Here is a 24,156-nt window from a genome sequence, read left to right as displayed (position 1 = left end):
CCACAGGAAGGGTTAAAAAGGGCTGGGAAATCCCCCCCCTGTGTTCTTCTATCTGTGTCACATGATAGTCAGGCCAGCCAGTGTGTGGTCGATGACTTTTACTTGACTAATGTCTTGTCTATATGTACGTATCCCAACCGTTGTGTTGTGATGATGGACATGTATGGCACTCCTAAATAAGTATAACACAAAATGCATAGTACATGATGTCTAAACGTAAAGAGATTTACTGCCTGTTTGTTTATTAGTTTTTTTATTTTCTTTGTCATATCATTTGTTGCTCTTTGTAGTTATTTTTTGTTGCACACAGAAAAATTGTTTCATTATATTGAACATGCATTAGTCTAGTAGCTACCCATCATTATTTCAGTTTCAAGGCAATATTGAATGCGTTTCAGCAGTTAGTCAGTCAAACTCTGCCTAGCTTTTCTTTGCCTCGGAATGTATTTATATTTTTATATTTAAAAATTTGTGTTTATTGGCATCTGAGCAACTTTCTCTTGCCCAGACCTGCTCCCACCTGAAGACTGGTCTTTCAAACCAACCAGCAGCGGTCACTATAGTGCAGCGACAACTGTTAATTGTGTCCCTTGTCATGCCCGCCCAAGCCAGAGGCAGCGCTTTGTGGAATTAAACCTGGCCTCCCACAGTCGCGGGCGAGTGTTTTACCTCTACCCAGACATCCCAAGACATAGCTGTGGAAGAAAATATCAGATTTTTTACTTCTGTTGGTTTTTATAGTGGGCAACAACTTGGCAAAAGTGCATGCATGCTGTGTTTTATGAAATGCACAACAAGAGGAGAAAGAGAGGGATGGGGGATGGTGAAAGGTATCAGCCTGTGAGATTAGGCCGGACGTTATTTTCCATGGCATGTTTGACCTTGACAAACACAGGTGTCTACTAACAACGCTCAGCTATGTGGCTCAGTCTCTGTTAGCGCTCCTTTTACCCTTCAATGAGACAGGCAAGGTTCTGAAAACCCACACTATACTTACTAGTATTTGTTTTAGGACTAGTACTGTGAAAGTACTCAAACCAACGCTATTTTTTTTTTTTTTAAGATATTTTTTTGCGGCTTACGCCTTTATTGATTTTTTAAGGGATAGAAAGTAGGCTGACAGGAAACGGGAGAGAGATGGGGGGATGACATGCGGTAAAGGCCGTGTCGGGTCCGGGAGTCGAACCCGCGGCACACCGCGACTGGATCACCAGCCCAGACCGTTACGCTACGGCCTGGGCCACCAACGCTATTTTTGATATAATCCTTTACTGGTTTATTCTTCACAATAACCATTCCACTAAATCCATCTGTAAACACATTTTTTTGATTGAATGTATTTATTGTTTCTCAGTGTTGGGACCCTGCAGCATTTGTTTTGGAGTGGTACGTCTGTGATTTTGCTTTGAACTGAAGTTTGGGAACCACAAACAACAGATCTAATTGGGGTGTCGCCAAAAGCCTAATAGAATGGATTACGTGATTGCGTGACCTATTGAGTCAGTCACTCCAAGTATGGACCGTGCATAGCAAGCAACTTCATATCAGATCAGTGGGAATTATCTGTATTTGGCTGCCGACCCCCATCTGAAAATGTAAATATATTAAAAGATTTGCGCCACATTTCACGATTTAAAAAAAATAGCAAATCTACAAGCTTGTAGCGTGGCACTCGCTATGAGCTTGTAGATCTGCTGATTTTCAATAGCTAAAGTATAAAATAATGCTTTAAACACCAAAAGGGGTTCCCGCCCTGAATGGGTTAATATGTTGAATTCATGTGTATGTGTATTTGTAGACATTTATATTTAAAAACAATTATTGCACACACATTTGGTGGACGAGTGTAACTCTGAGGACCCCCTATGTTGAAGGATCTTGTGGTAGATCAGGTTGTAAATGAACAATGCATATTTGATGTAGTATTTCTAATACCGACATAAAATAATCTGCCATATGGTGTACCCACTACCCTCCGAATTACTTGAGCATACACAATCAGTTGTGTACACTACATGTGTAAGCTTACATATACAGTAGGGTTTGGCTGAATAAAGGATGAAAAAATAATGTATGCTACTGTACGTCTGCCTTGGAGGGACATGTGTCTAAATCTGACTACATTCATTCATTGTCTCCCCACGACAGCGTAATTAGAGTCTATTATGTCATCAGCTGTTAACATCAAAAGCCATTTAAAGGCACATCCCGTTGCTGAAGGCAGTTTACAGACAGGCTGTATACTATGTGCCAGGGGAACGCAGTGTTTATAGAGGAACAGTTGGTTGTAGAAATGAAACTGTTAGATTAAGGAGTCCAATGTGCTGTATGTTGTGTAGATTGTCTTAATTTGTATTTTTCAGCCTCATGCTGCCTGTGTTATTGCCCAATATAGCGAATTAACTTGGCTAAAAGGCATTCAGAAGGTATAGTTAAATAGACTAAGTAGACTATACAACACTGACATGCTGTTCAGGTTGGAAGTCATTGGTAAAAGGCACTCGGATAAATTCATCATGCGGTAAAATGTACTTAAATGATATCGCCAAACCCTCCTGCAAACTTCAGGCTTTGTCTTCTAAAGGCATCTTGGGTAGATGAAGAATAATACTCTATGTTTACCTGCATCTTAAAAAAATAAAAAAGTAGACACTTTGCCTGAGTTATAACTCTACACTTTTTGATGTTGAAATATTCTCACCTGTATTCCTATGTGGGTGAAAGAAAGCTCAGTGCTGCTAGCTCAGTGCTAACCTCAGTCATGAGTCATGACCACTCCTTCTGTGCTATTATGTCTGTCTCTCCTCAACTACAGAAATGTATAGTTTATTTAGTCTGCAAATCTGTTAAATTGTGTTTAGACGAGCAGAGACCAGCCTTTTCAGGTTGGTGAGGTTGAGAACTGAACAGTCTAATGTTGATTCAACTATTGCTACTGGCTATTTGCAGAAAGACTGGTTGAATTATAGGCTTACTTACTTACTTACTTATATCTATAGTTTACAAGAGATTTGCATGGGGGGGGGGGGGGGAGCTTACAAAACTTTGCATGGGGGGGGGGGGGGAAGCGTACAAAAACTGCGTCTTGGTCTTGGTCGACTGACACCAAACGTACAGATTAATCAATGAGGGGACGGCACTAATTCTATCTAATCTATCCCAGTTGGCAGTAACTCCACATGTGTCTGAGACTTGCTTTACCGTGTGTGAGTGTGCGCGCACGCGTGCGCACAAGCACCTCACTCCACTCTTTAATATTCCAGTCACCTCCTCCCATGCAGGCTTTCAGAGCCTTTTCTGTCAGTGGGCCTGCAAATGGTGGGACTGTGAAAAGCACACGTCTCCTGTGAGGACAGAACGGTCCATGGGACAGAACAGCCACAGTGTTGCCATGTCCGCTTATTATAAACGGACTTCAGGCTTGTTTTTCTGTGAAGTTGCTTGATTTTAAAGTGTAGTTGCTTATTTGGGCTTGCTTCCAAATGTTGTTTAAACCAGTGGCTCTCAGACATTTTCATATCAAGGACGCACAAATTAATATTTGTCCCCTTCTGAAAATATTTTGTGCCAGTGACCCCACAACATTTGTGTTTTTTCAAGATTTGTTTTGAAAATGGCAGATCTAAAAGCTCTCAACTCACTGGTAGATTGGGTATTTTCAAATAGCCAATGCATGTACTGTAGGTTGAAAGTAATAATATAGCCTAGTCGCTTCTCGTGGGCTTGTTTTCATAGACCTGGTTGATTTAAAGTACTTTGTATTTGTACCCGCTGTAGTTTAGGTAGCATGGTATGTACTATGTATTTTCACTGACAAATATGCCATTTTGAGCTTGGAAGGAGGCATCAAAACACACACACACACACACACACGCTTACTGTCTTCACTTGTTCATTAAAGAAAAGCTTTAATAGCAAGGACCTTCAGGCATCTCTGGGAGGGAAACATTTAATATTTTTTTATTGAGCAAGTTAACCCAGTTAGACCTGTAGCAGATTCTAAAAATGCCTTCTAAATCCTGACAAACTGCAAATTGATTCAAAAATTACAAAATAAACAAAAAAATGCGCTGCTATAATACTGTACATACAGTAGCAACAACCCCAAAAGGGATTCCCAGTCTAAATGGGTTAAGACAGTGTTCATGTATATAACTATGTTATTCATGGTTTTTCAAATATTATGAACCCTGACTAAAACTCAACCTGGGGACCGGTTGTGTTGGGCTAACTTTAGTTTTTTGGTAACCCTTGCTATGCATTTCATGTCTATAATTCATTCAAACATACTGCATTATAATCCGCTTATAAGTAACTATAAATAATTATAGTTACAAGGACTCTTAAATACTCCTAATGCTTTATCACTAGTGTTTTCTCAACCAATATGGTCCACTGACCACTAGTGGTCCATGTCATAATTACTAATGGATTCTGGCTCTAACCGTATCCTGTACATATTCAAATTTTAAACTATGTTATACAAACCTACAGTATTGTTCTATTGTAGACAAGCTTCACAGTGACCTACAGTATTGTTCTATTGTAGACAAACTTCCCAGTGAGATCTGTGTGTCAAGAGCTGAAAAAACCTCCTACTCCATTCTGTAAGTTTACTTGTTCCCCAGTTTTTACATAGGCCAGTAGTACTAGCAGTATTCAGTATTCTAACTCTCAGGCCAGCTGCAGTATTCAAACACATAGGGAAGTGTTGTGTCATTTTCACATGTCGTCCTCACAAAAGAACAATACGATTTCATCATTTCATTAGGTTTGTAACCTAATAAATAAACAAAGATTTTGTCAACAATTCTCTTCGTGTTGTATCCTCGATCAGTTTGAATTGGTTTCTGTCTTTGTCCTGGTGCTGTCGCAGCAGCTGATATGTAAATTCCCAACCTCTGTTAAAAAAAACTCGAGGGCTGAGGCTCCACAGTGTGTGTAATCATTTTTACCTCTTTTCTTGTTGCTCGGCCTCCCGTGCAAAGTGATTCAAGCCTTTTCACGGGCATGTACCTGCTCGCCATATGCCAGACATGGAGATACTGTCCCAGTGTCCCAGCGTGCCTTCTGAGGGCAGTCTGGCACTCAGCAGATGCGTTTCTTTAAGAATAGATGGGAGATGGGGGGGATTCCAAATTGTCCCCATACAAATAATTACCCAACAATGAAAGAAAGGGAGGAAGGGAAGATGAGAAAAGTGCTGTGGGGCCCAGACTTTGCCCGGCTGCCTGGTGAGGTCGGGGGCAGTTGGTTTAGACAAAAGGCTTGATGTATGGTGGATATAAGGAGGGCCCCCGGTGTGCTGAGCTGGAACCACAGAGTTCTGAGCCACCACACCTGATACTGCATATCAGTCTACTGCTCCATCTTGTTACTGTTATCCCTCTCTGACAATTCTCTGCAACCTGCAGTATAGTCTGCCCAAAGGTATCACAACTTCCTCCATTTCTCTTCAAACGGCTTGGCATTCTAGTAAACACTGCACCACTACGTAGATAATTTGTCAAGCAGCCAGTCTAAAAAGCAATCTTTATTGTATAAATCTTTCACCTATAGTTGTGTAGCCTGCTCTGCCTTAAAAATATATATATCACCTTTTTAAGCTACTCCAGCCAAAAGAGACAATGCAGAGACATTAACCCAGTCAATCAGTGGCTAAATAGTATCATTAAAATTGAGATTGTTATTTCTGCCCGTCTGGTACGGTCTGTTTTCTCCCATCAAAGACATCTGTGTCAGACTGTGTGCCTTTGAACTGTCAAAATGTGGCTGGTGAAACGACTCCAAATTGTGGTATTTGGTGAACCTGCAGTTGATTGTGGATCAGGTTTTGTTTAATCTTTTCCCTGCCAGTGGTTTTTGTTTCTTTCATTGATGAAGTTAATGATTTTTTAGGTTTATGTTTGGTTACATTATTTCCAATTTCATGAGCTTTAACCCTGCTTTACCCCTGTTTGCTCGTTTGATCCTGCCCCTCATTGTGGTGAAGCATTTTGTCTGTGATCTGCATGACATCCACATGTCGCTCCCGCGTGGGAAGGAGATCAGACAAGAAAACAAACAAACAAACAAAAATAAATCTACACATTTACACAGTACCTGAGATAAGATATGATATATACGCAGATGTATACTGTGCATCATATACTTATGGACGTTAGTTAAGGTGCTAGAAGCAGCCGGGTGAAAGCTGTTCATAAACCTGGTGGTGCTGCTCTTGATACTGCATGCATACTGCATATTGCCCCTTGCCTGTCTGCGGTTTTTCAACAGTTTGAGGCTTGGGTGGTGCTTGTCCTTGATGATGCGCTGGGCTTTGACTACACACTGCTTTTTGTACAGTTTTGGAGCACGGGGAGCTCGCCTCCCATGATGCGCTGTGCCAATGACACTATTCACTGTAGGGTTGTCTTTTCTCAGGCAGTACAGTTTCCATACCAGGCCGTAACACAGCCTGATAGACTAAGTTGTTGTAGTACCCTGAGTATGCGGAGTCCTATACTCCAAACTTCTTCAGGCGGCGAAGCCAGTACAGTCGCTGCTGAGCCTTTTTCTACACGTGCGTGGTGTGTGTGTCTCCCATTTGAGCTCCTCCTTGATGTGTACTCCAAGGCTGATGCATGTGCTGGCTTATATGACCCCAGCCATGGTTTTTTTTCTTTTCGGCTTTCGCCTTTATTTTATATTTTTTATAGAGAGACAGACAGTAGGCTGACAGGCTGGGGGAGAGAGATGGGGGGAGTGACATGCAGTAAAGGCCGTCTGGATCGGGAGTCGAACCCGTGGCACACTGCCAGACTCGGGCTACCGGCCAAGGTGCCTGGACCGCTGAGCCATGGCCCAGGCCACCATCAACATCCTTAAATTCCATTTGTGTCCGGTGTGAACATACCCAATACACAAAATGACTCACATTTGAGGTTGAAAGTATTCAGGTATAAACATACTCTGCCAATTAGTTGCTTTGTTTGTTTGTTTTGTTTGAGATTAACATATGTGTCATGGTAACAGCCAGATTGCCATGCAATTTGCTTTGCTAGCGCCACCATCAGGCCAAACCTTCTCAGAGATGTTTTTCCACGGAGTGCATTCTTGTTTTCCTCTGTAAATGTTTGCGGTGGAATATATAAATAAAATGCCCATTAGTAATATTTATATTTCTAGACTTGTGGGGGCCTGTATGCATGTGTTTACTTTCATAGCATGTTGGGTAGCCTCTCCTGCTATAGTGGTCCAAGTGCATTTAGAGATTTCTGTTTTTCTCCCAACATGTCGGATATCAATCAATGGGCCCAGTCACAAGTCCTGTTTACTCTGGGACAGAAAGTGCACCATGTATGCTTTCCTTAGACATAGAATAACATAGGCTTAAGGTCAGGCTAACAGTATGTTCTGTGCGTACTGTAATCTTCTACACAGGTGTATGTAGCACTGAGTCAGTGGTTTATTAGTATTCATATTGTGTGTGTGTGTGTGTGTGTGTGTGTGTGTGTGTGTGTGTGTGTGTGTGTGTGTGTGTGGACATGGTTGTCCAGCTGTGACTGTGGGAGACAGTGGTGTCGGGACTTTTCTGGCTATTTCACATGAAAGAGCTACACCCTGTTTGAGTCGCAGCACAAATATATGTTTATTTAGGATTTTAGGGCATACATTAAATAATTTCATACTTACGAAACACCCTTATAGGACGTAAGACAATAATGTAACGACATATAAATGCTATACTATCACTGTAGTTACAGGACAAGAGGCGCATACAAAAATAAGCAGACAGTTATAAATCGCATGTGTGGATTAATTCCTAATTCTCCTTGTACTTAGCTGAATGTCATCTCCAATGTCATTTCACATTGAACTCTTGTATCCCCCACTCTCGCAGAGATGCCTTGAATCTGTTGAAGATGTCTCCAGCGCCCACAGCAGCCCCAGCCGTGGCCACCCCAGTCCCTGCTGCCCCGAGTCCTGTTCCCACCCCGACAGCTGCCCCACCACGCCCAGGAAGCAGACCCAATATACCCCCACTCTCAATACCTGGGAAGCCAGGAGCACCGGTGAGCGATGAAAGCATTGAAGCCCCGTTATACTACATGGGATGGTGTTGCACGCTGGAAATGCGATGCTCGCAATGCGGTGCTGTGATGTGTGACACATTGTGAGCTTGTAGCTCCCTACTATTGGGGAATGACTGGTCGATTTATTTATTTATTTTTCCCGGCGCTGGTGATGTCTCTTATCACCATTCCCATTTTGTTGCGCAATCGTTGTTGCGTTTTCGCTGCCACTGCATGCTTCTACAGTCTACACGAAGACAAACCGTGACCGTCATGCCATCAGTGACACACCCCCCCCCCCCCCAAATAATTATAATATTGTCCCGCACTTTTTACGTCCTGATGGCGCCGCTGACCATGATACTGTTATGATACTGACATGCTTACCATGATACTGATTTATTACATTATGAACTTTTATTACATTTACATGAGCGACTATGTGGTTAGAAAAAACGTTATGCGCTAATTATGTATTACATTATGAGCTGATTATTACATTATGAGTTTTTATTACATTATTTGCCGTTATTACAGTATGAGTTGTTACACTGCTCTTAACAAATTTAATTAATTTATAATCTAAAGAAATTATGTGGATCAGGGGATAGTATGAGTGGGTTTATCTGAGGAGAACGATGGAGACAAGGGCCTCCCTCAAGGAATCATACTGTTTCCATACTATTCTTCGCAGCTCCCATCCCCCACTTCTGACATACGGATACAATATTTCTTTGCCTGAGGTGCATAGCAAAACTAATACATTCTTTGTTCATTGCCGATCTCTCTCTCTCCACATCCTTTGTCTCCCCACTAATCTGATAACCATATTAATTTATATGATGATGAAGCTAATTCATTGTAAATGTATTCAGCTCTCGGACTCTTACGTCGACTTGCTTAAGAGAGGTCAGGTCCTCATGGCAGTGTTGACTTGTGGCAAAGATTCTTATCATGCTCTCCACCACTCCAGGGACAGTGTCACTTTCCAGTGCACATGCCTGTTTTGAGCAAAAGAAAAAATAGGAGAAATACTGTAAAGATCTGCTCTACTTGAGCTGCTCAAGTTTCCTCCGAGATACTGAATCATTGTTTGATACACACTCCTGCTGATGTTACGTTTTTAAAGCTCAGTCAAGCAGATACTGGTACGAGTTGCCAGACAGAAATATTTTTCAATGCCCTCTTGACTACCTTGAGTAGTGCAGTAAGCTGAGCTTATTCCTTCAACATCCTGACATCCTGTTTCACTATTTCACTGCTGCCATAGTCCCGTGAACTTTGCTACTGTATTGTGTATGATGACTGTTCCATACAGTACCAATTGTAGCATTCTAGTGTGTTCAAACATGATTTCTTAAGCCTTGCAAGTCATTGTGTAGCTTCACATATTGATTTCTAGATTGATTATTTTTAAGACGGTGTACTTTTAACCCCTCATACACTAATAGCTGTTCAGGTTGAGATATGGACTATCGATTCCAAACTGTAGATGCCATAAATAACCAACCATAAATCAATTCTAACTAGGGCTGTCAATCGATTAAAATATTTAATCTGATTAATCGCATGATTGTCCATAGTTAACTGTGATTCAAAGCAAATTAATCGCATATTTTTTATCCGTTCTAAATATACCTTAAATCAGTGGTTTTCAAGATTTTTCATATCAAGGTCCATTATTTATTCTGCATTTAAGCCACGGACCACCATTTGATGACATTTAGCCTTCCAGACCCAAACTAAAGAACTGTATTGATGTTGGCCAATGGTACCATTACGAGGCCATGTTGATCAAAATAACATGTTTTCTAAGTTTTCTAATTGTGTAGACTTAAATTAACTTAAGTAATGCAGCTGTTTAACAATTATTCAACTCTTCAGTGTAAAATTGCCATGCATCTCTCAACCATTCTGTCAAACTTCACAGTGCGTTAATCGTGCGTTAAAAAAATAGTGCCGTTAAAAGGATTGTGAGTTAACTAGTTAATAGTGCGTTAACTTTGACAGCCCTAATTCTAACCAATCATTACTTTGTAATGAGTGTGTCAGTTAGGATCCCCCCCCATCCGCTTACTAAGTGTGAGTGAAACATATATTCCATAAATTATGTTATTGATAACAACTGAGCCATAACATGAGTTTGAGGATAAGCTGACTACTATCCCTTTACCACCTGCAGTAGCTACATTTTTAGGTATCTCTGATGCCCTCTGTTTAATGCCAGTAAATTGGCACACGCAGTGTAGTGTTTTCTCTGAGTTACATGCAGAGTTGCAGACATGCTCTAACAAAATGTCAGAAGAATCACCCAATTATCTCCCTATTCCCCTTTATGTGGAGAACCGTGTAGAATGGATATAGCGCACATACTGATAATAAATGCTATCAAAGTACGAGGTCTGACCTGTATAGCCCATTAGCACCCAATTTGCCGGTTCCTGCTGCTGTGTGTCAAACTTCCAAACCCATCAACGGCGCTGCCGATAATCATTAACGTTAACCACCTTCACTATCTCCTTCTCCCCATCCTCACCATTTACTCTCCCTTCTTCCCTTCTTAGGGTACTTTCACAGAGATTCCAGCCTCTAACATCCGCCGCGTGATTGCCCAAAGGCTGACCCAATCCAAGACCACCATCCCCCACGCCTACGCCACTGTTGACTGTGACGTGGGGGCTGTCATGCAGCTCCGCAAGGATCTGGCAAAAGGTAAAAGAATCTTTGCTTGGTGGGAGTTTGTATGTACTGATTTTGTACGGATGGATGCACCACAATTTCATGCATAAGGGATAAACATACGCATACTGTACACATTTACATTCACTTAGTGTCAGTATTAATGTCAGTATTAACTGTCATTGAAGGTGCCATGAAAACAGAAAACGGGGGAGAGGCTAAATTGAAATGATGAATATGCCTAAAGGTTTTTCTTTTACAATACACACCGTGTGTGTTTATGACCAATCTACGCCCTTTGGACATATAGACATCATTTTAAATTATGAATATGACTAAAGGTTTTGGTAGCACTTTACAATAATGACCCGTTATAAAGCATTTATAAACGTTTATAAGCAGTTTGTAGACTATTAACAAATCATTATTAACCTGTTTGTTGACATTCGTAAATGATTATTAAAACCGTTATAACTATGTTTACAAATCATTTATAAGGTATTAGTAAGTAGTAAACTATTCATTAATAAGCCATTTATATACATCTGTAAATGATTATTAAATCATTTGTAATGACCCCATGATAAAGCATTTATAAACGTTTATAAGCAGTTTGTAGACTATTAACAAATCATTAACAACCTGCTTGTTTACATTTGTAAATGATTACTAAAACCTTTATAACAAATTTACAAATAATTTATAAAGTATTAGTAAGTAGTAAAACTATTCATGAATAAGCCATGTATAATACATCTGTAAATGATTATTAAATCATTTGTAACTGATGTTATATAATATATACAAGCTATTTGTATATTTGGGAAATGTGTTTGTTCATGTTTAACATATACTTTGTAAAACATTCCTAAAATATCTATAAATCCTTAGTACATGTTATTAAGTGTAGGAGGACAGTCATACTCGGATACGAGTGACCGCCGATGATGATGAAAGTGACGACAGTTCATCATTTACAACTGTCTGTTAATGTTTGTTCATGTTTAACATATGCTTTGTAAAACATTCCTAAAATATCTATAAATCCTTAGTACATGTTATTAAGGTGCCTATAGTAAAGTGACGACAGTTCATAATTTACAACTGTCTGTTAATGTGTTTGTTCATGTTTAACCCTACATCATTTTATGTTGAAGATGTTGTGTTGCATTGTGGGTAATCCTCAGTACAGAGGAACTCCATACTGAGGGTAAGATGGTCTCCTGTTTGCTCAGGCACAAACAAATTAATTACAAACATCTAAGCTTCATATAAGTGGCCAGATATGCACTCATGTTTACATAGTGTTATTCAGTAACATTCGTTTTTGTATGACATGGTATCATATGACATTGTTTATTTAATTGTTTGGAAAACGGTTAGCATGTTAGCTAGCTGTTAGCTGTGCTGTGTAGCCTGTGTTACATGAGAATTCACTGACACTCCATGTAAGTGAATTCTCAAAAACGAATGTTACTGAATAACACTATGTAAACATGAGTGCATATCTGGCCACTTATATGAAGCATAGATGTTTGTAATTAATTTGTTTGTGCCTGAGCAAACAGGAGACCATCTTACCCTCAGTATGGAGTTCCTCTGTACTGAGGATTACCCACAATGCAACACAACATCTTCAACATAAAATTATGTAGGGTTAAACATGAACAAACATTAACAGACAGTTGTAAATTATGAACTGTCGTCACTTTACTATAGGGACCTTAATAACATGTACTAAGGATTTATATACGTTTTAGGAATGTTTTACAAAGCATATGTTAAACATGAACAAACATTAAAACCCTTAGACTGCCATTCCCAATTTTTTTGTTTGGGTAACAAATTGGCATATTTTTAATTCATCGTTTTAACATACAAGAAAGATCTGGTGGATTGAAGAGATGTTTTTTTTCATTGCATTCATTGCAAATCTATTCTCTCGATTAGCCACCAGATGGCGGGAAAGCATCATTATGCTGATTTTGGCTAAAATAGACGGATCTTCCTAAGTCACTTCCGGCTCAACGATCAACAACATCCTGTAGTAGTTTGACCCTAGTCAATAGCTTGGCTGGTCCGGATTGCTAAGCTAATGCTATATTTTTCATAACTAAGTCAAATTAACCTCAAATCAACCCCAAAAGATCGCAAAATATCAAATTTTTTACAGCGACGCACATAGAGACGGCGCGCGTGCACGATAGCGCACGATCACGCGGATTTCGGCCGTTTTTTGGTAAATTACATCCAACATTAGTGATATTAGCGAAAAAATATTAATTTTTGATCTTTTGACCCCGCGATAACTGATATTGATTGTCATTCCGTTTTTTCCGTTAACGGGAGGTTTAGATTTTTCGATTAATTCCGTTTTTTCCGTGAATTGTAGGCCAAGGGTTAACAGACAGTTGTAAATTATGAACTGTCGTCACTTTACTATAGGGACCTTAATAACATGTACTAAGGATTTATATATGTTTTAGGAATGTTTTACAAAGCATATGTTAAACATGAACAAACATTAACAGACAGTTGTAAATTATGAACTGTCGTCACTTTACTATAGGGACCTTAATAACATGTACTAAGGATTTATATATGTTTTAGGAATGTTTTACAAAGCATATGTTAAACATGAACAAACATTAACAGACAGTTGTAAATTATGAACTGTCGTCACTTTACTATAGGGACCTTAATAACATGTACTAAGGATTTATATATGTTTTAGGAATGTTTTACAAAGCATATGTTAAACATGAACAAACATTAACAGACAGTTGTAAATTATGAACTGTCGTCACTTTACTATAGGGACCTTAATAACATGTACTAAGGATTTATATATGTTTTAGGAATGTTTTACAAAGCATATGTTAAACATGAACAAACATTAACAGACAGTTGTAAATGATGAACTGTCGTCACTTTCATCATCATCGGCGGTCACTCGTATCCGAGTATGACTGTCCTCCTCCACTTAATAACATGTACTAAGGATTTATAGATATTTTAGGAATGTTTTACAAAGTATATGTTAAACATGAACAAACACATTTCCCAAATATACAAATAGCTTGTATATATTATATAACATCAGTTACAAATGATTTAATAATCATTTACAGATGTATTATACATGGCTTATTCATGAATAGTTTTACTACTTACTAATACTTTATAAATTATTTGTAAATTTGTTATAAAGGTTTTAGTAATCATTTACAAATGTAAACAAGCAGGTTGTTAATGATTTGTTAATAGTCTACAAACTGCTTATAAACGTTTATAAATGCTTTATCATGGGGTCATTACAAATGATTTAATAATCATTTACAGATGTATATAAATGGCTTATTAATGAATAGTTTACTACTTACTAATACCTTATAAATGATTTGTAACCATAGTTATAACTGTTTTAATAATCATTTACAAATGTCAACACACAGGTTAATAATGATTTGTTAATAGTCTACAAACTGCTTATAAACGTTTATAAATGCTTTTTAACGGGTCATTATTGTAAAGTGCTACCAAGGTTGGTTACAATACAGAAAGTGTGTGTTTATGAATATGACTAAAGTTTTTTTTACAATACACAAAGTGTGTGTTTATGACCAATCTACGCCCTGTGTAAATATTGACATAATTTCAAATCCAATGCACAGACCGCCATTGATGTACAGTATGTTCATTTGGTGTTTTCGGTGTTTACGATAGAAGGTGCTTTTCCGCAACCTGTGAGTTAATCTATGGCTTCCGGGGGGAAAAAACGAACGCCGGTTTAGCATTTTCTCTGCTTTCTGTTCCCAGACAGCATTTTTGGTGAAAACAAGCTATATTCAACCGAAAACAGAAAATCACAGAAACACACTTTCTTCCCACGATGAATGCAGACACACTCCTCTTTCTTTTGAGATATTTGATGTTTACATATAGAACAAGATATTCTGTGGGTCTTAAAAGATAAGTAAAATGCTGGCAGTGTGTTCAGACTGTTCTAGAGAATCTCTGGCAGTTAATGAGTTTTAACTTAACCTGCCAGAATGGCTGCGTCTACAAAAGCAATGTTGGTCAAGTCACGTGCCATACAGCGCTCTATATTTGGTGGGAATTTATTTTCCAGGAAGGTGCAGATGTTATGGTTCTCACATGACTCATTCCACAAACTAAGGAGAAAATAGTTTCACTCTAGGTACTGTATTGTACATGTCTTCTCAGCCAAGGTAATCATTTAGCTGTGGTTCAGAGTGTGTCCAATGGATGCTCCTTTCTGCACTATTGATTAAGTCAGCACAGTGGGGAATGTTGCCCGCTAAACGACAGTGACCGTTTCAGGGTTATGAAGTAGAGGCCGATGAGGTCCCACTTTTGGGTCAAATGCCCATCCGGATTTTGGGAGATTCCGAGTCTGTGGATTACCGATGTTTTGACTGATATTTTGTGAAAAATAGAGAAATTACAATTCATTCTTTTCACTTAAGCCCTATTCACAAATCAAGCTACACTAATCAGAGAGGATGGCCATGGAGTTCAAGTCAGCTTTGCTCTGGGGCTCACAGCAAACACAAGCTCACAACATAAAAACATTATAACAAAAAATAATCTGTCAGCTCGCTCCCCTAGGTGCCATGACGTAATAAAACGATACTAATTACGGCATGTCTTCCACGTGGATCTCAGACTTAATTTTGCTAGTCTATGACATCAGTCATCTAGTCATCAGTACTGTCTATCTCTCTAGGTCGTCCTCAGACGAGCCCTCCATCGTCGTTTCCAGTCATCCCGGTTCTCCATACATCTGGCCAGTTTGTTGGTACTTTGCGCTCCTGCGTCGTTCTTGAGTACATCCACGTATGTTAGCGTGGGACGTCATCGTGACCGGTGCCCGTGTGTTGGTTCCCACAGCACTAGTTTGCTGGCTGGCAGTCTTTGGCAGTGTCCTGCTAGTCTCATTCTCATGGCTGCTATTTTCTGGCTCACCCTTGGCATTCCATCATACAGATTTGTGTTGGTAACATGTGTGCTCTTATTGATGTTGAGTGCTGCACGCAGCATTCTGGTGTAGCACCCATCGAGAGACTTCTGCAGGGTTGGCTTCAAGGTCCACCATTCACTGCTGTATAGGAGAACAGACTCTACCGTTGCGTGGAAGAAGCTGAGTTTGGTTTGACAGGGGAGGTTGGAGTTCCTTACACTGGCCATGCCGTTTAGGGCCCTCCATGCAAGTGCCTTCCTCACTTTCAGGTCTTGTTCGGTTGAGTTGACCCATGAGCCCAGGTACTTGAAGTCCTTGACTTCCTTCAAAGCAGTGCCTGTTGTTGTCAGAGGTGGATGCTCTGATGGGATGTTATAGGTGATAACTTCAGTTTTCTTGGCATTCAGCCGGAGGCCAACCTTGGCACACTGTGTATTGTCTATGGCTGTCGTGATTACACGTTTAAGTTGACGACTAATTGTCACACTAATAATTGCAATCAACGATTTAATTCAGATTTTGGCATTGGAAATTAAATATGACAAATTACTGGCATTTTTATGAATTTTATACTTAAAAAAGGTAGATAATTGTGACAACAATTTTCAATTTAACAATTTTGGCATTTTTGCAAACCCTCTTAATCCAGAGCAATTTACAGTAAGCAAGAACAAAACCATGGTAATTCATCAATTACATCATATCATATGTAAGCTAAGAACCCAATAGTGAACCCAAAAACGATTTGCGGGATTTTTGGACAATATCAAATAATGTGTTTTATAAAAGTCGGCCTCCTGGTGGCGCTATAACAGGCCGTTCTGGAAATTCCGTTCATCGTTGGCATCTAGGGAGTGTGTGCAAAGTTTGGTATTGACCTGGTTAACGGTGCCGGAGATTAGCTGTACACGGACGGACACACGGACGGACGGACAGACAGACACATGGACGGAGTGCAAAACATACTCTCTCCCCATGCCTTCCACACCTAGATATAAAGTATATCTAGGTGTGGTGTGAAGTCTAGTAATTGACATGTGTGCCAGTTAGTGTCTTCCTCATTTCCTTGGCTTTATGCTCTGGTACTTCCCCATTCTCACTTCACAGTTCCTTCCAGTTACAGTAAATACTAGACTAACCGCTCAGAAATCCACAGCTGCTTGTGTAAGAGCCAAAAGGATGTAGTGGCCGTTGGATGGGTATTTTTGGGAAACGGGAACGGTTTTGGCCATGTCACCACAAAGAGGTTAAGAGTTTCAGTCATTTAACCTCTTGAATTTTTATACTCAAATATGTTGCATCACAGCATGTATTGCTCTTGTAGATCTGGTGATTCTGGCAATTTTGGCAATTCTTATTTTCTAAATGTTTACAAAATGTTGCCTACTGTATTAGGACAAAATAGTTGAAAGTGGTTAAATTAGAGGGCTCATGTATTACTCTTTTAAACAATATTAATTAATCAATCTCATCTAATAAGTTTGCTATTGCTTATGAAAACCTAAGCCTGTAACATTACAGTACATGGTCAACAATACATGTAACATGCAGTGCTTGTAGCTGACATTAATTAAATTAACGTAATGTTTATCTTGCTTAACACTATTAATGCCCAGCGTCATTTGGAACCATTAAATCAATGTGCGCCCTGACGACCGCAGCAGAGAATGGCAGGCTGAAATAGTGCTCCTCCACTTAGTTGTTAATTTACCCCCAGCATCATTTAAACAAGACTCATGAAACATCCAAAAATAACCGAAGGGGAGAGATTAGGGAGGAATGAAGTTGGAAAGCCTTCACGTCGGCAAAAAAACGAGAATACAGACATGGAAAAAGACGACCCAGCTAATGCTAGCACTACTAGCAATGCAGCTAACAATAACAACACTGAAGCTAACTTGCTGGCTTCGGTGCTGGCCGAGATCCGGGCAATCCGCCCGAAATGAAGAAAGAACCAGATTCCTTCCGTGATATTCTAGATATTTCTAGATCTACTGTTTTTAGTTGAGTTGGCAACACATAATGTAATGTAATGTTCAATTGTTTGTCTTTTTGCTTTCTGTATGTCCTTGTATGTCTATTTCTGTTCATGAAAAATTAATACAATTTAAGTTGAAGAAATCAATGTGCGCCCAGCGATTTGCAGCTTCAGAGCCCATTTCAAGGTGCCACGGCGCCATCTTGGATAGTGCTAGATATAATAGCATGTAACCAAAAGACCCTTTGGAGGACCGGCAACCAACAGAGGTATGATTATTCTAACTCGACTAGCGACAGGACCGCGATGGGCCGTCAAAAACTTCTTCTTTGGTTAGAATTGGAATCATTAAAGGTATATTCAGTGATTTCACTTAATTCAAATATCACTTATTTTTTTGTTTTGTTGTGATAATCCTCTTTACTATAGAGTGTGCTGACCATATAAGGAGTTCCTCCCTGTCCCCAGTTAACCCCTGGAGGTCAAAAAACCTTAGGTTTCGTTTTTGGCTCTGCATCCTGATTGGATGAAAGGCTTAGGTCCCAGCCAAAAACGAAACCTAAGGTTTTTTGAGTGAAATCACTGAATATACCTTTAATTTAGATTAAGAGTTATTCACGTTTTAAGATTTTTTATCCCATCCATTAAAACGCAGGGGGGGAACACTTTGGATGACGTCCCAACCGGAAATGACATTGAATGTTGCTCAACAGACACTCCCAGGCTGTAGACTGGTGCACTATGTTATCAAATGCATAATGTTACTTCTTTTGATTAATCTCCGTGACTGCCTCTCTGGGTGCATTTTTGAGGTGGCAGAGAGGAAATTACCTGTTGTTGATCCTGCATCTTTTATTAGGTTTCCATACACTTTATATTTATCAATTTGGTGATTCTGGCCTTGTTGTGCAAAGTTTGTGTAACCAAACATTATGAAAAGTGTCAGCGCTGCACAAGCACGCCAGTGCACTCGCCTGCACTCTGAAACAACATCAACTTGAACCTAAGGGAAAGACTTTTCTGTAGGGTAGTTTGTTTTTGTTAATTAAGAAGGATAGCTTAATTAAGAAGACAAAAAAGTATAGCTCAAACGACCGCTATTTTCCTAGGGTCCAAGACGACAACAATATTAATATTTAAGTGCAGACGTTGGCAACTAAATAGTTTCATAGACAAACAGGGTGAATATGAGGTGAGTGAGTTGATATTGTATCATCCCGTTGTACAGGGGTAGCACTACTCCATACTGTATATAAAAAGTGGAGAAGCCACTCGATTGCTTCGTTGACGGACGACCATTATAGGCCTTTTGACCTATGTGTGTGCACAGCACAAACCTCCGTGTTCAATGATCATTTATCCATTTCTAACTCTGAAAGTGTACAAAATGTACATTTAGTAGACTCTCTGAGTTAAATTACACTGAGAATTTCACTGTGATGAGGGATTGTCTGTCCGGTTGTTTTCGCTGTCACTTTGTTTGTCAGTAGAGCGATTTCACTCGCCTTTACAAAAGTAGCTAGTTGAAAACAATTCATCATAAAAATGGCTTACTGTAAGTGAGACTAGAATTACACATTTTATAATGTTCTAATTTTCCCCACACTAATTCAGTAACAAGACTACTTGCGGTTGCGGTGGTGTGGTGTGGGTGGGCAGTATTGAGGGCTGGCTGGCAGAGCTAAACAGCTGCAGTATAGCCTTTGGCAATCATGTGATACTTTAGCAATCATTGTGTGTTTTTCCTATACATTGTACTACAGATTTGTACAAATCTGGGTTTATATGGTATGGAACTCTATCACATGGAACTATTTAAGTTCCATTTTAGTTCCATGTGGTCAAAGTTGAACAAAAGTTTAACTTCTAATATTTTAGAAATAGGTCAACAATACAAATTATGCTAGTTTTGTGGATTCATTTACTTTTAACAAAACCAGTGCACTGTGGCGAACATCTTTGTGTGGAACCAGCCTGTCTTTTTACTTAGGCCTACCGTAGTATTAGTGTTATGCACCAACAATAGCAGATGTACTACAACCTCACAATATGTCGTGCTGTAACATGTTGTGAGCCTTTTAGTTCTGCTATATTCAGTGCACGACACCACCGTGAAAACCCGGCTTTAATGCCCAAGTAATCCTGAAAGAAGCTAACTTTAATAAGACTGTAACACTGTTGGCAGCTCATTTGCAATAGTCTGTCATGGTCAGGCGGGTGCTGGTGATATTTATTAATTTAGAAATTACATTTTTCCCACATCAGACTGTTTTCCGGAAAGGGAAATAATCCTATTTCGTCACATATAAACTCACATACAGTCATGTCTTTTCCTTTCCATCACAGCATACCAAATGGATCAGCCCTGGACCAGGAACTACATTAGATCTTTAATTAGATTCACAACCTTTGTCTGCCTTTTCTTTCCAGAACAGATCAAAGTGTCCGTCAATGATTTCATCATCAAGGCAGCTGCTGTTACTCTTAAAGTAAGTAAAATGTGTGTTATGTAAACGTGTGTGGGTGGGTGGGACGGCCACTTTGCTCTCTGTCTTTGACTTCAGCAATCTCAGGTTTGGAAATGGTACAAGGGCCAAATGTTGTTTGTGCTAAATTCAAATTGAGTATCTCAACTTAATATAGCACATATACATATACATACATAATATAAACACAAAGATTTTTAATCATTAGAAATGTATTCAGTCCAAAAGGGGTTATGTTTGCAAAATACTTTATAATTAGTTAGTATTAGTATTTGCTCATCCCTAACTTTCTTTACATTTATATCTGATAATCTCCCTATGGTATTCTGTCCTGGTCATTTATGTCCTTCTGTCCATGTAGGGTCCTGTAGTGAAACTAATAGGATTTAGACGTGTTTTTTTCAAGCAACAGTATTCCATCACAAAATTTCACGCCACCTGTAGCCAATCTGCTGTCACCCGCTTCTCAAATGCATTTGTATTTAACTGGTGGCAGAAGCCATGGCACTGTGAGACAGCCCTAACAATCCACTTAGATCTGCAGTTGATTCTGTCCTTTTTTTCTGACACTTGATGCATTTCTTAGGAAACGAATGCCTTGCTTCCTCTAGCAGACAGATTTTCACAGATTTACCTCTTACAGAAAGACAACGGGGGAGAAGCGGAAATATGAAGTGCATGCCTATTTCACGTCCTAACTTTCTCACATTGTCAAAAAGAGTATTTTGGTTTTCGGCCGAAACAGATGAATGATGGACAAAGCCCTCCGGTTATTTAATTATTACATCTAGTCTAGTGATGCCACAGCAGAATATGTCAGGGACAATATAGTGCCCACCACTTATTTCTGCCCCCTTCTTGTCGTGCAATACTGGGTCTCTGACAAAGACATATCAGCCATAATCTATAGCATGTGCCCGAAACGAGTGTCTGACATGGCTCCGATGCATTTTCTGATAGTGGTCATAGGAAATGACATGGTTAGGTTGTACTTTGCAGCATTATGTAACTGCATTAGAGCTTTGGTTCTGCTTTTAGCTTTTCAGTTATTTTTTCTCTGCCTTTTTTCTTTTAAATCTTCATGTCTGGCATTAACGGTTGGGTTGACCTTTGATCTCTCACCCTAGGAAATGCCGGAAGTGAATGTGACCTGGTCCGGGGAGGGCCCTCAAGCACTTGATTCCATCCATATCAGCATCGCCGTCGCAACAGAGAAGGGCCTCATCACTCCCATCATCAAGGATGCTGCAGACAAAGGGGTTCAGGAGATCTCGAACAATGCCAAGGTCAGAAATAAACTGTAGTCTTGTATAATTACAAGGCTGAAGCAAAGAAAACTGTGGATACGTTTTCATGTCATGGCTCAGTGGGAGGCTAGGCTAGAGTGTGTGTGTGTGTGTGTGTGTGTGTGTGTGTGTGTGTGTGTGTGTGTGTGTGTGTGTGTGTGTGTGTGTGTGTGTGTGTGTGTGTGTGTGTGTGTGTGTGTGTGTGTGTGTGTGTGTGTGTGTGTGTGTGTGTGTGTGTGTGTGTGTGTGTGTGTGTGTGTGTGTGTGTGTGTGTGTGTGTGTGTGTGCGCGCGCGCGTGCACTCGTGTGTGTGTCCAGAACTGTGGACTCTGTCCAAATCCATTTTCTGCCTGGCCAAAATCCATACACTAGGACAAAAACAAGACCTGAGAACTATTAGTGGACAGCGGATTGGCCGTTGCGCATATAGAGCACGACCCTCAATCACCCATTCGAATGCAAATGCAGCCTTTATCCTACTGTCTGGCAGGTATATCTCTTTAAAAACCTTTAGTGCTACTGATTGTGCGCGGGGGGGGGGGACAATTAACACATCTTGACTGCATCACCACCATTGTAGATTTGTCTTTTCTCTGGCTGTACAGTTTCCGTACCAGCCAGTAATCCAGATTATTATAAAATAATCTTGTAAGATTATCCTGTATTGTGTGATGCAGATGCTATCAGATTTCAGATCGGGTAGTAGAACATCAAACGGTAAAATAAATGTCAGATAATCTGCCAGTTGACTGGCAAAATAGCGCCACCTACTGCTTATTTAATATCTCCCAAGAAGCGCATTTTATCAATGGATACGCTTTTCTTTTTTCGAATTACTTACTTACTTGCTTCCTATTTTCGAAAGTTTGATGGAAAAGCACGAAGCAAGAAGGTTGGAGTCATGTGTGGCTAGTGCTGTCATTCATGTGCAGTGTCGGTTTTTTATCCGCACTCATTTCCTTCTTGTACAACACAGACATTTTGTCCCCTTTCTGTCTACTTCAGCTGTACTCTGTACAGCCTGCAATTTGTGGGTATTGCCCATCCAAAAAACCTTTCCATTTAAATTGGATTTTATTTAGATATGGAATGGAAAATATACGATATTAAGTTTACTTACTTATTTATTTTTCCCTTCACCAGCATTTATAACAGATACAGGATTGAATCTTGGTTAAGCCCGGTCACACTGTCTGTCTCACTTGGTACTGTATCAGTCATCAATGATATGACATTTCCAGAGAGGTTGGTGTGCAACTGCAGATAATCCTTTTAGTGAAATATGGTTATAAGCCACTGTGTTTTTCAATGGGTTCAATCAATCAATCAAAACTTTATTTGTATAGCACAGTTCATACAGCAAGTGCAACTCAATGTGCTTCACAGTTTATAAATATAAAACATTAGAAAAAATAAAGAAAACATTTTAAAAACATTAAAGATAAACATAAACAAGGATAATGATATGAGCTAATTAAACGCAATGTTAAAAAGGTATGTCTTAAGGTTTCTTTTAAAAATGTCCGTGGATTCAGAGAGCCGCAGGTTAACTGGCAGGCTGTTCCACATTACAGGACCATAATGGCTAAAGGCTGCTTCTCCATGCCTTTTAGTCTTAGGTCTAGTCTTAGGAACCTCTAAGAGAGCAGTTCCCGAGGATCTAAGAGCTCTTCCAGGCACGTACCCAGGGAGCATTTCGGACAAATATGTGGGTGCATTACCATGGATAGATTTAAAAACCAGCAGAAGGACCTTAAAATCAATTCTAGATAAAACAGGCAACCAGTGAAGGGATTTTAAAATGGGTGTGATGTGTGCTCTCCGTCTGGTCTTGGTCAGTACGCGTGCTGCTGCATTCTGGACTAGTTGTAGCCGGGCAACTTCTTTTTTGGGGACACCAGATAGGAGAGCATTGCAGTAGTCTAGCCTGCTAGTGATGAATGCGTGCATCAGTCTTTCTGTGTCAGCTTGTGAGAGAAACCCACGGACTCTGACAATATTCCTCAGGTGATAAAAGGATATTTTGGTGATGTTGCTGATGTGGGCCTTGAAATTCAGATTTGAGTCAAGTATGACACCAAGGTTTTTTACCTGATCCTTGGTGCTTAATGAGCAGAATTTAGTTTGTGAGATATTTGTTCCCTGTGGGGGCCATCTCCAATAACTAAGATTTCCGTTTTATCTTTATTTAGCTGGAGAAAGTTTTCTGACATCCAGACATTGATGTCCGAGATGCAGTTTGTTAGGGTGTCAATGGGGCTGAGGTCCTTAGGGGATACAGATATATAAAGCTGTGTGTCGTCCGCATAGCTATGGAAATCAATTTTGTGTCTCCTGATGACATTGCCAAGTGGCAACATGTACAAATTAAAAAGCATAGGACCTAGAATAGAGCCTTGGGGAACCCCACATGTCATCTCCGTCTTTTCAGAGGTATGGTCACCCAGGGCTACAAAGGACTCTCGACCTGTCAGATAGGATCTAAACCACTTGAGGACAGTGCCAGAGAGACCAACGTGGTGCTCAAGTCTGTTCAGGAGAGTGTTGTGGTCGATTGTATCAAACGCTGCACTGAGGTCCAGGAGGACAAGGACGGACAGGTGCTTAGTGTCAGCGTTCACTCTAAGGTCATTTATGACCTTGACTAGGGCCGTCTCTGTGCTATGATTTGGTCTGAATCCAGACTGGA

The 24,156-nt window shown here is 39.9% G+C and overlaps 1 protein-coding gene across 1 annotated transcript in view; it reads left to right on the top strand.

Moving 5' to 3' along the window:
• pdhx (pyruvate dehydrogenase complex component X) overlaps positions 1-24,156 on the top strand; it is a 51,282-nt gene that overhangs the window by 21,215 nt on the left and 5,911 nt on the right. Inside the window, exons 6-9 of the mRNA XM_083763409.1 lie at positions 7,883-8,054; positions 10,619-10,766; positions 20,126-20,184; positions 21,309-21,467. Of these exons, the coding sequence (XP_083619535.1) occupies positions 7,883-8,054; positions 10,619-10,766; positions 20,126-20,184; positions 21,309-21,467 (538 nt within the window). The remainder of the gene's footprint in view (positions 1-7,882; positions 8,055-10,618; positions 10,767-20,125; positions 20,185-21,308; positions 21,468-24,156) is intronic.

The sequence above is a fragment of the Protomyctophum parallelum genome (assembly GCF_964188405.1).
Source record: "Protomyctophum parallelum genome assembly, chromosome: 4".
Lineage (NCBI taxonomy): Eukaryota > Metazoa > Chordata > Actinopteri > Myctophiformes > Myctophidae > Protomyctophum > Protomyctophum parallelum.
The sequence above is the reverse complement of the archived record's forward strand: the minus strand, read 5'-3'. Positions and strand labels throughout refer to the sequence as shown.